This window comes from Typha latifolia, chromosome 2 (assembly GCF_019914945.1).
Source record: "Typha latifolia isolate L0001 chromosome 2, TyphaL0001v2, whole genome shotgun sequence".
Classification (NCBI taxonomy): Eukaryota; Viridiplantae; Streptophyta; class Magnoliopsida; order Poales; family Typhaceae; genus Typha; species Typha latifolia.
In genome coordinates this window covers 10,720,125-10,738,117 of record NC_133087.1, presented here as the reverse complement: position 1 = coordinate 10,738,117, position 17,993 = coordinate 10,720,125, and the positions used below count along the sequence as shown (strand labels likewise).

The window sequence follows — 17,993 nt, the reverse complement described above, 5'->3', positions numbered from 1 at the left end:
CCTTAAGGATCATTTTTATTAGGAAACTTTAAAATGGTCACTACCCATAGGGTAGCCTAAATATAAGAGTATCTGCTTTCAAAGCATAGATACTTACAATCCCCCACCTCACATTTCAAAATTACATCAAGCTACTAAATCAACACAAAATCTGCACTACTGTCTCTAATGCAATTCTTTTCGCTGTTTGTCCACTTCAATTGGATCATCTTTATGTTCCCTCCATGAAAATCTTAGTGTTCCTCCATGGATCCAAGTTTTGGCCAATCCCAAGTCGGATTCGTTGAAATCCGTATCGGGTTGGGATTGGCCATATCAGCCGACCCTAGTCGATGTGGGTTTTCTTCTATTGATATGGGTCATATTCGAGAAGGATCCGACCTGTATCAATAATTAATTGATACGGGTCCTCCACTTCTCTCTCTTGTTTCTCTCTCTTTCTCTCTCGTTCTTTACTTCTCTCCTTCCTAGCCAACGGCACCTGATACAGATCCTGGCGACCTTGACGTCCGACAACATCTTATGACCAAGATCTAATGAGCTTAACCTTGGGTTAGTATTTTTGTATGATTTCCTTTCTTCTCTCTCCCTCCGACGCTCCATCTCTCTCTCTTTCTCTACTCTCTCTCTATGGCTTTTCCCTCTTTCTTCCTCTCTTTCTTTCCTCTACTCCTTTCCTCCTTTGCTTTCTTTCTTTCTCTCTCCATCATCTCTGTAACTACAGCAGAAAGTTTGCTGGAGTAACAGAGAGTGAGATAGAGAGATGAGAGAGGGAGTGGAGAGTGAGAGAGAGAAAGAGAGAAAGGGACGAAGAGAGAGAATAATAGAGGGAAAGAAAGAGAGGAAAGAGAAGGGAGAGAGAAGAAATCGAAAAAAAATTAGAAAAAAATTGCCTTGATAGTAAGAGAGAGAGAGAAAGAAAGAAAGAGAGGGAAAGAGAAGGGAGGGAAGAAATGAAAAAATTAGAAAAAATGCTAATTATTAGCAAGTTAATAAATTTTGAATAAGTTAATGTATTTTTTAGTTTTTAGACTTCATATATGAGTAATTATTATTTTCTTATTTTTTTTTTTTCTAAATTTATAGAACTTTTTCTGCATTTTTTTAATAATATTAAAAAATGAATGTAATTAAAAAAAAGTCTGATCTTATATGGGTGACCAATACAGCTGATACGTATTGTTTTTATGAACAATCAATTTCGATCATAATACCAATTTTTGGAACCTTACTTATAATTGCCCAATAAAAGAACAAAGTATTTATGCCATAAAATAAACATTCTGAAGTTTTACTTTTAGCATTTGAGAATATATGACTATTGCACTCCAACCAAATAGACCCTATCTTAGTTGTCTGCCAACATTTCCATCATCTTCTCCCCACTTTAACCACACAGATTTCATTCTTCCTATGATTCCTTTACAAACTTACATGTCAAAAACAAATGTCTCATTGTATCCAATTTGTATTTGTCAGAGAAAACACATTTGTCATTCCATCACCGTGTTTCTAAAGAGATTATCTCTAGTCCGAATTTTATTATTCCCCACTAACAATAGAAAGCTCTCACCTCTACTGGTATTTTCATCTTCCACAAATTAGGGATCACATTCATAATTCTTCTCCATTGTTAAATGTTGTACATTGATCTACCACCGAATACCCCATTACTCTCAAAACGCCATTTTTTTTCTTGTCAACACCACCTTTTATATTGATCCTATCTTTGTTAAAATATTCCTAAAGCCTATTCTCCTCTTGCCTTAGGAATTTATCAAAGTCTTTCTATACTTAATGTTCCAGTTCTTCCCGTCCCATCTAAATATTAAGTTAGCCTATTTGACTAGTCAATTAGATTAGTTGGCTAGTGTAGAAGGCAAAATCAATTTAACATTGGTGTTTGGTTTTGAGGTGATTGTCAGTCTTCTCTTTGCCTTTGAATTATGGCAACCTTTTGAGTTCTCTAGAAGTTAAAAAAACAAAGAGTTTAGTATAACTATGAGACATATAATATAATTAAGAGTCATGCAAATCATTATATATATGTGGTCTTATATTATGAAATAGCAAGAAAGTGAAGTAAGAAAACTTTGAAGTTTTTATGCACTTCATGTTGTGCTAAGTATAAGAGAAAAATCTTTTTCTTTTGAGTTTTCTACTAACTTCTCCTAACATAGTAATATTAGAGCTAGCTTTCCTTGAAGTATAATGATTTCCAATAGCTTGTTGCAATCTCAACTTCCTCACTTCACTAAGAAAAATTACAACCAATAGAGTATCCAAATGAAGGTTTTCTATGAATCCCAAGATTTATGAGATATCATAGAGAATAACTATATTGAGGAGAAGAATGTGATGGCACTCACACCATAACTCAATGAGTTGAAGGAGACCCACAAGAAGGACAAGAAGGCTCTGCTCTTCATTTATCAAGTGGTGGATGAGGCAATCTTTGAATAAATCTCGACCGTGTCGATGCCAAAAGAAGCGTGGGATATACTCAAAGTGTCCTATAAAGGAGAGGAGAAGATAAAGATGGTGTGATGTCAAACTCTTCAAAGTGAATTTGGTACTCTTCGCAGAGAAGACTCCAAAATAGTTGAAGGCTACTTTAATCGGGTAATCTCTATCATCAATCATTTGAGGATTAATGGTGAGAAAATTTAAGACCAAAGAGTTGTTGAAAAAATTCTTAGAAGTATAATTTGAAAGTATGAGCATATTATTGTTTATTAGGATCACTCCAATCCAATGAAAACCGCTTGAATCAACCTGATTCTCCTCCCTTAGAGCAAGCCTTTTAATCCCAAGTTTCATTAAGAAAAGGTTTAAATGGAGAGGATGACAACATTTTGGCCGTGGGAGAGCTAGAAGCAATGGCGAAAAAAGCAAAGAAAATGAAAATGATAAGGCATCCTTATCTACTTCAACTAGAGGTAAGGTAGAGGATGGGTGCAGTATGTAGACACCTAATCTCATCATTGTTGAAAATATTTTCACTTAAAAAAATGTGCAGAAAAAGTATTACGAAGGAGGAAAATGAAGATGCAAACTATGTTCAAGAAAGTGATAAAAAATGATATTTGATATGTTGATAATGGTTGTAGTAACCACATGACAAGGAATAAATACGCTTTCATCACTTTGGATGAATTTATTCATGTTGGTGATGACAACAAGCTATTAGTCAAGGAAAGTGGCAGCATTCTTGTTAAAACAAAGAAAGAAGTCAAAGTGCATTACTAATGTTTTCTATATTTTAGGCTTTAAGCAAAATCTTTTGAGTGTTGGGCAGCTTCTTTTCAAAGGTTATGATGTTCTCTTTAAGGAAGACACATGTGAGATGCAAAGTGAAGTTCTTTCATTCTTCAATACCATCATAAAGGATGAGTCATGACTTTGGCATCTTTGGTATGGTCATTTGAGTTTTAGCTCTCTTTTCATATATGCAAAAAACATTTGGTACGAGGCATCATGGATGATCGTGCCATGGCACAGCTCATGCTGACCACTGGCTGACACGATACGGCACGTGCTGCAACACTTGTCAGCTGTGTTGCAAGAGAGAGAGAGAGAGAGAGAGATAAAGAGGAGGGGGACTAGCGGCACTTTAGTCTTCGACCTCGTCGTTGCTGCTCGCTACCGTCGTTCACTGCTAGAGATGAAGGCATCGTCGCGTCCCACATGAAGATATCCTAGCCCCAGCCCCAGCCCTAGCCTAAGGAGGAAGAAGACCTCGGGCGGGTTGGGACGGGTGAATAAAGAGTTAAGTTGCGGATCTGGATCCCCTGACAACGCCTTCATTGACGGATTTTTGCTGGATGACGGGCAACGACGGCGGCGACGGAAGCTCTACGACGAGCGTATCGTCGCTAGGATGGGTGCTGTGCGGCACCCCTCGTGCCACATGCCGGTACGCCGCTGGCACAAAAAGTGTCGATCGGCATGACCCGTGTTGGTCGGCACAGTCATCATTGTGAAGCATGCCAAATATTCATTAACATGATCGAGAATGTGAAGGATGTGCACTTAGAAAACATCACTGAGATTCTTTCCAAGTGGAAAAGCTTAGAGGGCATCCAAATCTTTTGAGCTTGTTCGTACCAATTTATGTGGTCTTATGCACACAATATCTATTGGAGGTAATAGTTATTTTCTTACTTTTATTGATGATTATAGTAGAAAGACATGAATTTATTTTTTTAAAGAAATGAGAGGTGTGTTGAATAAAACGAAAAAAAGGTTGCTATCACAATGAAGTAGGAGAGAGAGTGTGTGGAAGAAAATGAGAAGAAAAAATGTTGCTGTGCAATGAAGAAGAAGAGAGAGAGCTTTGAAGAAAATGGAAAAAAAGAAATGAAAAGTTGTGCGATGAAGAAAAAGAAGAGAGAGCAGAAGAAAACGAAACAGAAAAAAAATGGAAAACTACTTCTGTGCAGTGAAGGAGAGAGTGTGGAAGAAAACGAAAAAAAAGAAAAAAAAAGTAGTTCTGTAGTGAAGAAGGAGAGAGAGAGAGAGAGAGAGAGAGAGAGGAAGAAAACGAAAAGAAAAAAAAAGAAAAAAGAAAACTAAAAAAAAGTTGCCACAGTTAATGAAGGAGAAGAAAGAGAGAGAGAGCGTGTGTGAAAGAAACAAAAAAATTTAGAGATTGAAAAACATAAAATAAAAAATCACATACTTAAGGTTTCCAGAGTTAGATTTGCATCGCTGATGTTACCAGAGTTGGATCCCTCAATTAGAGAAATAGTTGCTATGGTAGGGAAAGAGAAAGAGAGAAAGAGAGAAAGAGTGAAAGAGAGAGAAAGAAAAAGAGGGTTAGAGTGAGAGAGGAGGAAGACTATGGTGGATTGGGGACATAAATCATATTGATGTCCTCGGGTCAAATTCGAGTCAGATTTGTTATGGATCTGATACATTTAGTTATGATCTTTTATTATTGCATTAGTGTTTATTTTTATTAAAATAAAATTCCTGTAGGTCGCGTTCGAATGAGGAGGGGTCGCGTTCGAATGTCCTTGCGAACGTCTACATCAGGTTCGCAAATACAGAGAACGCATATTATGCGTTCGAACGCCTGTATCGCGTTCGCACATATAGAGAACGCATTTTGTGCGTTCGAACGGAATTGGGCGTTTTCGAATGCAATTGGGCGAACGCGATCGGCGGGAATCCTCTAGAATTAGGGTTACTTATTGTTTTAGGACTTGTTGGCTAGCTTCTATATATATGTGGATGGCAGCTAAATTCATTATGCTATTGGAATATTGATTTCTTGCCTCTCTATCATCTATCTATCCTAATCTCCTTCCTCTCTCTTCATTATCCTTTCACCTCTACTGTTGGCAAGGTTTTTCCTAACTTCTAATCTCCCTCGACTATCGAGCCACCCCTCTTTTTTGGGATCTCGACCACTTCGTTCCCTTCATCTATATCCCTTAAATCACATCCACCATCCACCTCTGTCTTCATACCCATCCATAATCCTAACATCTACTCTATCCGTCACCACCACCATCAACCACGTGTTTTCGTCTCAGTTGCAGTTCGAATCTGCGAAGGATGTAAATACGAAAATTGTAGATCAGGAAGTTACGAATCTAATTCACTTGGTTTTACAATTTTCTGACTACAGGAGATTATTTGACGAATATTTTCCCACGGTTGCGTGGACTACTTTCTACAATAAATTCAGATCTTAAAGGAATTGTTCCGTAGCCGACCTTTTGGTATAAGAACCCATTAGGATCTGGCTTGATTAACCCTAATTGGCCGATCCCAATCCGGATCACTATTGGCTGATCCCACCCGATCCCAGTCAACTCTAGATCGGGATCAGGTGTGGTCTATCTTGTATTGGTCGATCCCGATCCTACCCATGCTTCCCATTATGTAGCTGCAAACCCAGATATTTGAGGCAACTTTTCATGCTTGTGGTTTAGCAACTCAGCAGACTTCTCTTGCCTCCCATCGTCACTTTCTATATATTTTAAAGAATTCTCATTTCAGTTAACCTCAAACCTGACATACTCTCAAAGCAATGTAATAAAAACTTCAGAATGTTAACCTCCTGCTCTCAAGATATCAAAGTACTGTTTGCATATTGCAAGTTTATAATATTCCTTGGTACCAACTCTGCCAGTCAGCAGTCCCTGCTATTTAGCACTGTCCAATGTCTGTTCAGACACCACCATTCCTTTCCTAAGCCCAATTTATATAAAATGATTATTACATTGCTAATTGATTTATTTGATCTTCTCTTTTCTTCAATCACTCAGCTTGCATGAGGGTTTGCTCCTCATTTAATCCTTATGTTTGGTTCCTAAGATTTTAGATTCTCCCACTTTTGTTTTTACATACTCACATTTTCCTTCATTTGATGTACTTCACCCTCAGCATCCCCATAATTCTGGAAACAGATTTGTCAGATAATGCATTTTTTTTTCACCTTTTCATTATTCAGTATTCTATTAATGTTAGGAGGGCTGGTCTCTTATTATTACGGAAATTTTCAACTAACACCCCTTTTTAAAGCTATTTGTAGCCTAACCCCTACTTTTTCCCAATAATTTTTATATGACACCCACCCTATCGATATATTGACTATCCTTAAACTTAGATGTTCTTGAAGAAAGCTTTTATAATGATATTTTAGGCAAGGGAAATTTAGAAAGACAAGGGGAAGAGAGAAGGGCAAACAGGGTATCTTAGTCTAGAAATTAATCTTAGTATCCCTAACAGAATGTTCTTGTTTTGATACCATTTTGGTACAGATTGGTTGGTTTATTTATGCCGGGTGTCATGTGCAAAAATAGGGTTGATTGAAAACATCAAAAGTATGATGTTGAACACAATTATTAAAATATATGGTCTATTTGAAAATTTCCCTTATTATTATTAGGAGATATTATTTATCTCAAGTTTAAATTGTGTTCGGCAACAAGGTAACACCATCCGGACGGCCAGGCCAACTCAATTTCATGCTTCTTCCCTGTCAGGAACTTGTTTTTGTATATCACATAAATCATTACTCACTTCTTGGGTGACTAGGACGTTTGTTTCTTGAGAGAATTGTTCTCTCAAGTGGTATTTAACAATGTTGTTTTCATCCTTGCTACTGTTTCATGCAGTTTCTTTGTTCAAATTCTGTCAAGAGGCACTACACCTGAATAATTCATGAGTGTTTTGTCTTGCTTTTTATAATAATTTAAGTGTCTTGCGTTTTACAATGATTTGGCTATCTTGTAGTGCATCACTGAAGGCTCCTTGATTTTTTGGCTGAAAATGATATATCTCTTTTGACTCTATTTAAGGTGACCTCGAGGATGTACCATCAGAGAAGCTTCAAACAAGATCTTCTGGTGCTGTCTTGCGATATGTTGGTGTGGCTTGCTTGGGAGCCATTCTGTTTGGATATCATCTAGGGTATGCTATTCTGAAATTCGACAGCAATCAAATAATAAGCTTGTTTTTCAAATAAATTGACTCTGTAGCACAACTTATTCTTGAATGTGTTTTATGCTGCAGTGTGGTTAATGGGGCACTTGAATATCTTTCAAAGGATGTTGGAATTGCAGAAAATGCTGTATTGCAAGGTATTGAAGTAGTTATTCACTTGCCACTAATTAGAAAAAGGGATAGTCATCTCTTGCTACTAAGGGTGTGTTTGGTTGATTGAAAGTGGAGAGAGAAAGTGATAACTTTATAAAAATCTACCATTTTATGGTGTTTGAATGAAGAAAATAGAGTGAGAAATGAGTTTTCCACTTCCCTAAAACCACCGAACTTTTTTTCACTTTACTTTCTATTCTAGAAAGAGAGAATTACACTTTCGACAATTTATATTCTGCATGCCATCTTTAATTGCAATAACTCACTTTTGCTAATTGTTTTCAACTTTCAACAAGTCATAATTACTCACTTCTACTCACTAGAAACTCCCACCACTTTCTTTCCCCACTTCTTATCAACCAAACACACACTAAAGTGAAATTGATGGTTGTTTTACACCTAAAAATTGTGTACTCTCCTCTAGTGGCAACCTGGTGTTAGTGAACAATAACATGCCTTCTGGTATAGAATTCTTTTTCTCTCCATGTCCTTAGTAGTCATAAATATAGAATGCGAGGTTTTTATTTCATTGAACCATTCTGAGGTGCAAAAATGAGTACTTCTCTTTTGCCCCAGGTTGGGTGGTTAGCACATTACTTGCTGGTGCTACAGTAGGTGCTTTTACTGGAGGAGCATTGGCAGATAAATTTGGGAGAACAAGAACTTTCCAGTTAGATGCTATTCCACTTGCAATCGGTGCATTTCTCAGGTACATTTTCAAGTCATCTATAGACTCCAGTTTAGTTCATGCAGTTATGTTAAGCTAATAAAGAAATATTCCAGTGCTACAGCTCAGGATGTGCGCACAATGATAATTGGCCGATTACTTGCTGGAGTTGGAATTGGCATATCTTCTGCCATCGTACCACTTTACATATCTGAGGTTTACAAATATTAGATGTTGATGGAATTTTTATTTATTGCCAGTCTATTGCCTCCCTATATATTTGATGCTAAAGTATCTGTTATATTCAGATATCACCAACTGAAATTCGTGGAGCACTTGGATCTGTTAATCAACTTTTCATTTGCATCGGTATTCTTGCAGCTTTGGTAGCTGGATTGCCTTTGGCAAGAAATCCTTTTTGGTATGTTTTCCTCAATGTTAATCAATTTGTGAAACTGAATATTTTCAAAGTTCACATTAAATATTATCTGCAGCATTTGGTTATAGAGGTTATCTTGTTATTGTGGAATTTTTTTTTAATTAAGTGAAGTGTATGGAACGGAGTGTTTCAACGTTCACATGAAATAATAGGGATAGTTATACCCAAACTTTCTGAACTGTCACACCCCCACTGCTACTAATACTACTAGACTACTAGTAACACTACTAGACCACTAGTAACACTATAGTACAAGGAGATGGGACCGGTCACAACCTACCAGTGGACTATGCCTAGTAGAGTGAAAAGCCTATAAAACACCTGCTATGATTTTTTTTTTTCACTAGAAAATGAGATAATAATTTTCTTTTTCTTTAATCAAAGCCTACAAAACACCTGCTATGATATTCTTTCACTAGAAAATGAGATAATAATTTTCTTTTTCTTTAATCAGGAGAGATGAACTCAATAACCCAAATACCATACTAACATAGATAAACATTTGAACTTCTCTATATTAAATAAAACTCTAATGTCTCATTTAAAACAACCAGTCAAGTCAACTTTTATCAATGTCATATCTACTGGTTTTAATGTAGAAATACAAGCCACATGGGGCTAATAACTATCCTTAATAGGGTACAATACAAAAATTGTCAAAATGAGATAATTATTAATGTGCTATCCAAAATAATATTGCTGAGAGTCTTGCTACGTCCTCACACATCTTAAGATCTCGTTCACCTTAGGAATAACAATAATTCTTATTTTAGAATAACCTCTTATTTCAGAATAACAGCTAAACATCAAAATAGTCATATTCTAAAATATAAACACTATTTATCAAAATTACATCTTATACCATACTAATCCAATTACCAATTTACTCAATTTGACTATAACTTCTCTTAAATATTTTATTATAATTTATAACTCATCTCTTATCTCTTTAAATTTTTTTTATCATAATTCATTACTTATCTCTCTTCTCTCTCAAACATCTTATCAATATTTTATCATAATTTATCACTCCTCTCTACTCTCTCTTTCTATCTTATCATATTTTTTATATTTTACACTGAATAAATAAAATTCAATTTAAACAACATAAATATCAATAATTTAATGTTTTCATAAAAATAAGCACATTTAAAAAACTATTCTTATTAAATATTATTTTAATTTTATGTACTTAAATATAAATATAAATATTATAAACTTCTCAATAATATAGTATTTAATTGATATAATAATTTTTATAAATTATCTTATTATTAAAATAATTTTTATATGTACTAATAACATCAAAAATATCCTATTAATAAACTAATATTTTATCAAAATGAATATTTACTCAGATAAAATAATATATTTACTAAGCTATGTATTAACTTAAATTAAATCTTTCTTTTTTAAATAATAAAATAATAAATTTGGGAAAAATTAATATAATATTATTAATAATCTCATGTTTTAAGCTAAAATAAAACATATGAAATTGTAAATTCTTTTATATTTTCAATAATCTCATTTTGCAAAGATACGTTAAAAAATATATCTTTCATGAATAAAATTTTATTATTTTTGACTATAAATATAATAACATTTAAAATATTAAAAATATCATAATATTTAAAATATTTAAAATAATAAAATATTATTTTTGACTATAAAATATGTAGGATTAAATGTAAAAATAAAAAAATATTAATAAACTAATATTTAAATTTAAATATATTTAAATTATAATAATAAATTTGTATAAGCATAGCATACCTACCTTTCAAACATTCAATTGCATATTTTTCTTGCATTTCATTGCATATCTATCTCTCTGGATATGCATATGTAATGCCCTGGCCTAGCATTGCATATTTAATGTCTTAGCCTAGTATTGCATATGTAACTTTAAAATATCACATACATAAAATATATTAATTTATTTTACAATCTATTCCATCAATCTACTTTAAATCAAATTGAAGGGTATTTTAGTAATTTTTCTTTCTTTTTTACCTTCCACTTTATATCACATCAAACATAATTATCACACCTTTATTCCAGAATATAAATATAAGAATTGTTATTCGTAGAATAAATCCTTCATTTTGATAATAACAATTCCTATTTGTTATTCCTATTTCATCTCCATTACTAATGTGAACAAGGCCTAAGGGACATCTGGAATGGAAGGAATAACATAATGAGCTCACAGCTTAGCTCAATGAGTAAACCATTTTTAAAACCGAATATATAATAAAAACTATATTATAGTACACAGATAACTATAGTAGCAAATAAAGCTTTAATGCACAAATACAAATATATGTAGCATAATCAAAACCACGTCACATATTATATAACTAGGATATAGTTAATATCTCATATATATATATATCAACTCAGATAACATCAATTTAGGAAACCATGGTCTATATCGCCCACTTACAGGCCATCAACACCTTCAACATTAACTAATTCACTATATTCTTATTAAGGTCCTCTCACATCTAACTTTCCCCAAGTGATATAATCAACTAGGTCTAATTGAAATTCAATTAAGGTACTACTCACTTATGCTATCTAATAATTCACTTAAACAGTCCACTTAAAAATGGAAACTCACAATAATGAAATTAATCCCTCTAGACAACACTGCCATATATGAAAAATACATCCTCTAATTATAAACAAGGATTTGAAAATCTGAAAATAACCTCTAACATAATAGTTCTTAATTCTAAGCTTTTTCTTTCACTTGTCTTGTTTTAGAGAAACCATAATTGATAGTAGAAGGGAACAAAATAAAAGAACATTTTCAGCTTTATCTAGCTGAATTAGAAATAAGGTAATTCCTAATACTAACTTGCTGGAGTACAATTAGTAATAATATCTTCAATAACTAACACTAGAGAGCATCTTATATCTAAAATAGTCCCCTAACAATGATATAAGACCTTAAAATCTGCATAAAATTTAGTGTTCTAACAATGATCTCCTTTAAGATAGCTTTAAAAATAATTCTAGTTGGAATATTCTCTATATATTTTATCTATGAAACACTACCATTAAATTTAGTGTTCTAAATCCACATAGAAAGCTTTACCATAAAAGCTCCAAATTCTAGTTCAAGTTCTCTTTCTCTATACCTAATCACTAAAAACAACATATAGAAATTAAGAGAACATGAAAATTCATATCTTTACTAGTGAGTAGTCTTAGCTACTAAATTTTTCCTAAAGAGAGTTTGTTTCTTTTCTTTCTCTTCTCCTTTCTGTTTTCTCCTTTTCTTTCTCTAATTATTGGCAAATTTCGAAATTGGATGGCTGCCTATGTTCTTATCCTCTCCCAAGCAAACAAGCATGAGGTGTTCATTCTTTCACATATCGTGTCACCTAAAATGATAAGCAATTAAGCAACTTAATTTTGTTGAATTACACTAAAACCTAATAAGAATATAGTCCTCAATTAATGAAACACTCACTTTGATAATTAATCTTAACCATGGAACATAAACTCAGTTAACTCACTAATCAAATTATTAGTGCTAGTCTAGTCATTAACTCAAGAAATCTAGTTTGCCATAGTATGATCTCCTTTAGAAAATAAACAATTCCTTTGATTGTTGTCATGCTTAACTAGTTCTTTTAGATTAAATAATGTGATTTCAAATTTAAAAAAATTACTGTCTTCTCTTTGTGAAAGAAGAAATACCAAGTGAATAAGTTGAAACTATTAGGAGCATTACAAATTCCTTAGACTCTTTTCAAATCTAGCTTCCTTAGAGCTTAATAATGAGATTAGAACTAGTAGAATTATACATTCTCTTTGTTAAAAGCTAAATGAGATGAGCATAGTGTATACCACTAGACATAAAGATACGATTTATCAATGATTAATGGTCTCCACATTCTATCACCATTAAAATATGTTTCGTCCTCGAATCAGAGTAATTCTCATTAGAAACAAAATAGAGATCTATTTGAGTTATCAATCACTACATTTCTACTAACATAAAAAACTAAGTTCTGTGCTCGAAACTAAGTGAATATCATTAGAGACAATGTTAATATTTTTTTTAAGGAATATCACATAACTGTTATTAATTTTCATATAGATCCCTAATTTATTTTTTGTGACGCATAATCCCTTATTAAAAAGCTTCGAAATGTCCATTCCATTAGTTATTTATTAGATTTTTCCATGAGTATATGACATAAGAGTGTGATGTGATCCCCTTAGCTATGGAACGCCTCCAAAATGCCCTTCCGTTAGTATTTGTTAGATTTTCTTGTTAAAATATATTATAAAGTGTTACGTGATCAATTTTAGGCAAGGTTCGAAAAATTGGGATCGGGATCGACGTTCTGAAAAAATGATACGTATCGGTTACTCGAATCAGATCGGATTTTTTTTTAATTGCATAAAATTCTAAATATTATTTAAACATGTAGTAAAATTTCTAAAAATTTAGAAAACATGACAAAAAATAAGAAAATAATAATTATTCACATATGAGTATTAAAAATTAAATAAAAAGTTAAAATTTCGATGAATACCGAGCTGACTCTCGTAAAGCTTTGTGGTCTTTATCGTAATCACCATAAGTTTATAAATAATGATGTTTAGGGCATGGTGCTCTAAATAATGATTACATCATATCATTCATATCGAATGGATCTTGTTGTCTCTGAGGAGGATAATAATCAATATGTGAATCTTGTGTTTGAGGATACTAAGGATACCGAGGACACTAAGAAGGATAATAACCAGTATATGGATCATGTGATGGTTTCAAACAATGAATACTTAATGATCCATAGTCATAGGAAGCAACATCCTAATAAAGACGTTGCTGATATATATGTACATCCTTAGTTTTTCTGTCTTCAATCCTTATACCTTCTTGAGTTCTCTCAGCAAATGTGGAAGGGACGAACTCACCACTAGGTGTATCATTAGAATCATTAGGATTATTACTGGCACTAGTAGTTATACTATCTCTTGCTACCAAACGACTTGTACCAACCTTTGTTCTAGTCGTGGGCTCCTCTAATGTCTTATCTAATCAGAAATTATTTCTATCATCTAATAATCTATCATCCACTTCTCTGACCCATGGAGTCGGGGGTCTTCTTCATAAAAAATATGATTTATAATTAATTAACTGATTATTTTTTGTCTTTCTTTTTAAATTTCTCCCTCAATCTCATATTATAATGGCAGAACACCAATTTATCTAATATCTTTATTGTTAATCAATTACGTGTTTTGATGTGGATCAAGAAAAATGTAGTTTAATTTATTTCATATTGTGATAAAGACACAATTTGATTTTAGATATTTTTTGTTATTGGTGTCAAATTTGGTGCCTCGTATCCATAAATAGACTACTATTCAGCTAGACTGTTATGAGATATAGCTGTAGCAACCTTAGCGGAACCGAATTGGCCAGCTCTCAATCTATATATTTCTTTATCTGAAATATATTATTAAATATATTTTATAAAAAATTAAATATATTAAAACTTGAAACAAATAATTATAAAATTATTCAATTGAATAATAACTTCTTTATCGCAAATGATTTGCTTATGAATATCAGGCTCTAGTCTGCTGATTGCTTTTCTAATTTCTAACAAAATTTTAAGTATTAATGATTATTGATATTTGTAGAGAATTAAAATCTTGGATTCAGAAAATATCATGTAGAAATTTATAATTTAAAATTTGTAAGCATTCAAATTTCAAAATATTTAAATAAAAATAAATTAATAAATTAATGCTTACCAACATCATGTATATCTTTATGTAGTTTGTTCTATCTGGAGTCAATCAACTTCCAGCACTTCTTATAACTTTTGCCCATATTTGTTTTTATTGACTCTTTTGCTATGTTGATAGTCTTGTATAAGAAACCCATCTCAGACTTGTTGTCACTATATACAAGTCGTAATACCTTGACAAAAGGCTATTGTAGTGGAAATTGCAATATTATGTCAAAAAATATTTTTAAGAGCCATGCTTTTTCAAGCTTCATAAAAGTTTTGATCTTTAGGTTTCATATTCTTAATTTTTTAGACCACTCTGATAATGTAAATACTTGTATAATCTCATCTTTATATCGCATTATGTTCACCAATGTTAGAAAATACGTGGCAAATCTAGTGAGGTCGGATCCGACAATCTCTCTACCACTAATTATTTGTCTAAGTAAATTAAGAACTCAACCATGATTTACCACTCTGATAATGTAAATACTCATAAAATTTCATCTTTATATCGCATTATGCTCTCCAATGCTAAAAAATGAGTAGTAAATTTAGTGAGGTCGGGTCTGATAATCTCTCTACTACTATTTATCTGTCTAAGCAAATTAATAACCCAACTATAATTATTTATGAAGTTTGTCAACCTTTAATCTTTATGTATGATTATATTAATTTTAGGATCTTTGACAATATCTTACAACATGAGATCAACACAATGTGCAGCACGTGACGTCCAATATAAATGTTATTCTTTTATTATAAGTAATTGTCCAACAGTCTTATAATTTGCCCTTGATCTATTATTTTTTCATCAATTTCTTCTACTATCTCATCCATCAACTGAAAAATATAATTTGCGCTTTTAAAATAAGTAGCAACATCCACAGATTTGAAAATGCTTGAGTACACTAGGAAATTAATTATGTTTCTTTTGTTCTGTGTAGTCTACCCATCACACATCAGTTTACCTATCACACATTAGTATATAACCAAATTTATTTAATAATTTTTAAATATCTCAATATAAGTGTGAAGCTCATTTACCTATAAGTTAAGATATTTAGTAGTAATATTTTTTAAACTAGGAGGTGGAACACCAGACCTTACTGATTGTATAGTATTCACCATGGTGTGATAATAAGGGCTATCAACTATATTGAAAAAATATTATTATAGAAGAAAAATTTAGAGGTAGCCCTACCAATATGTTTTTTTGTATTTTTTATCCCTTTGAGAGCTGTCTTGATAGTAGTCCGTGTACGACCCATTTTTCTCTAAAGATATGTATTAATCGGTCCAATATTTTTAGACTTTGTTGTAAAGCCTGTAACACCAGGAGTCCTAGGACTACTGCTTTCATATTCTCTTTCTCCTTGGATATGAACTAATCTAGATCTTTGAAAGCTACTTTCAGGCCTACCATTGTTTTTTCTCATCCCCTCCACCCTTTGTGTATTTCTGTTTTTTTTTATTGCTCTCCTCATCTTTTTCTCCTCATCATCTTTGCCACTCTGTTCACTGTTATGATCATCAATATTTTCATGGTCATACATCAATTCTTGACGAATTATTGACTATCTTCTTTGTGCAGTTTGTTTATCCTTATTTTTGCCTATTAGATAAGCTAACATTTTTCTTTTGACTTCCAAAACTAACTTAATTATAATTCAGAAAATCAAATTAAAAATAAATATAATTCATAAAATTAAAAATACGATTTCAGAAAATTAAATAATTTAGAAAAAATTAAAATACAATTGCATCTAATATTTCATCTCAATTTCAGCAAATTAAATAATTCAGAAAAAAATTAAAATACAATTTCAACAAATATTTAATCTCAATTTTCAGCAAATTAAATAATTAAAAAAAATTAAAAATATAATTTCAGCAAATTAAATAATTTAGCAAATAGTTAATCTCAATTTAGCAAATTAAATAATTCAGCAAATATATAATCTTAATTTCAGCAAATTAAATGATTCAGCAAATATTTAATCTCAATTTTAGCAAATTAAATAATTCAGCAAATATTTAATCACAACTTCAGCAAATTAAATAATTTAGCAAACATTTAAGTTCAATTTCAACAAATTAAATAATTCAGCAAATATTAATCATAATTTCAGCAAAGAACAATCTGGATTTTGGAGAGTTATTATGTGGAAAAAAATAGTAAAGAGAAGAAAAAGAAGAAGAGATTAGAGAGAAGAAAATCAAAAGAAAAAAATATTTCTTCTTGACTTTCACCAAAAAGATGAGATTAGAGAGAGACAGAGAAAGAAAACAAAATAAAACGTGAAAAATTATGGTGCAGTGAAGAAGAAGGAGAGAAGAAAAAGAGAGTAAAAGAAATTAAAAAATTGAGAGCAAAAAATTTAATAAAATTAAAAAATTATATACCAGAGTTCATAGGAGTTCATCAGAGTTAGATCTACATCGCTGGAGTTCGTCGGAGTTCATTGAAGTTAGATCTCTCCTTTAGAAAGCGTGAGAGTGAGAAGAAAAGGAAAAAGGAGAGAGATAGAGAGATATAGAGAGAGAAAAAAAAGAGTAAAGAGAGAAAGAGAGTGTAATGGCTTAGGGACATCAATAATTGATGTCCCGAGTCAGATCCGAGTTAGATCTATAATGGATTTGTCTCGGTTTAATCAAAACCGACCGGTCCCGATCCTGGTCGATCCTAGTCATTGACTGGGATTAAGCCTTGATCAAGATCGGATCTGGTCGATCCCGATTTGGATCGGGACTGGCCGATCCGACGAACATGGATTTTAGGCTCTTTAGGAACCAATTAATCCTTTTTTTAAAGGAAAGAAAGAGTGAAAAGTTGAGGAGAAAATTGTCCTTTGATATTTTTTATTAATACTGTGAAAGGGGTGAGAGATTTTATATAATTTACTGGGGTCAATGTGTACCCAAAAAAAAGATGAGGAAGTTTATGTGAAAATGAGCAATAACTCAGAGGGTGTTAGTGACTTAGTGCAATTATCTCAAAATAATATTTGCAGCATTTGGTTATAGAGGTTATCTTGTTATCATTGAATTTTTGTTAATTAGGTGGAGGACAATGTTTGGTATTGCAATAATTCCATCGATCCTGATGGCACTAGGAATGGGTTTCTCTCCTGAAAGTCCACGCTGGCTTGTCCAGGTTTTTGTTTGAAACTATTTAAAGATTTTGATTATTGTTGGGATTTATTAATGCTCATGTCTTATATTTATAGCAAGGGAGATATTCTCAAGCAGAAACAGCGATTAAGAAGCTGTATGGAAAAGAAAGGCTTGCTGACGTTATGAATGATCTGAAAGCAGGAAGCCAAGGTTCTACAGAACCAGATGCTAGTTGGCTTGATCTTTTCAGTAAACGCTACTGGAGAGGTAATTTGATTCCAGCTGATAGACTTGGATTTTGTACAAACAGTACTTCCGCTGCTGTTCTTATGTACTAGTTTACCTTGTCTTCCTTTAGCATCAGAGCATCATCTTTAATAAGGTTTATGTT

At 32.4% G+C, this 17,993-nt stretch overlaps 1 protein-coding gene across 3 annotated transcripts in view; it reads left to right on the top strand.

The window, feature by feature from the left end:
* The window catches only part of LOC140781721 (plastidic glucose transporter 4), a 34,677-nt gene that overhangs the window by 4,637 nt on the left and 12,047 nt on the right, over positions 1–17,993 (top strand). For all 3 annotated transcript variants that reach the window (XM_073127859.1, XM_073127860.1, XM_073127861.1), the window contains exons 3-9: positions 7,314–7,425; positions 7,528–7,595; positions 8,188–8,320; positions 8,395–8,494; positions 8,587–8,699; positions 17,549–17,642; positions 17,716–17,869. In XM_073127859.1, the coding sequence (XP_072983960.1) occupies positions 7,314–7,425; positions 7,528–7,595; positions 8,188–8,320; positions 8,395–8,494; positions 8,587–8,699; positions 17,549–17,642; positions 17,716–17,869 (774 nt within the window). The remainder of the gene's footprint in view (positions 1–7,313; positions 7,426–7,527; positions 7,596–8,187; positions 8,321–8,394; positions 8,495–8,586; positions 8,700–17,548; positions 17,643–17,715; positions 17,870–17,993) is intronic.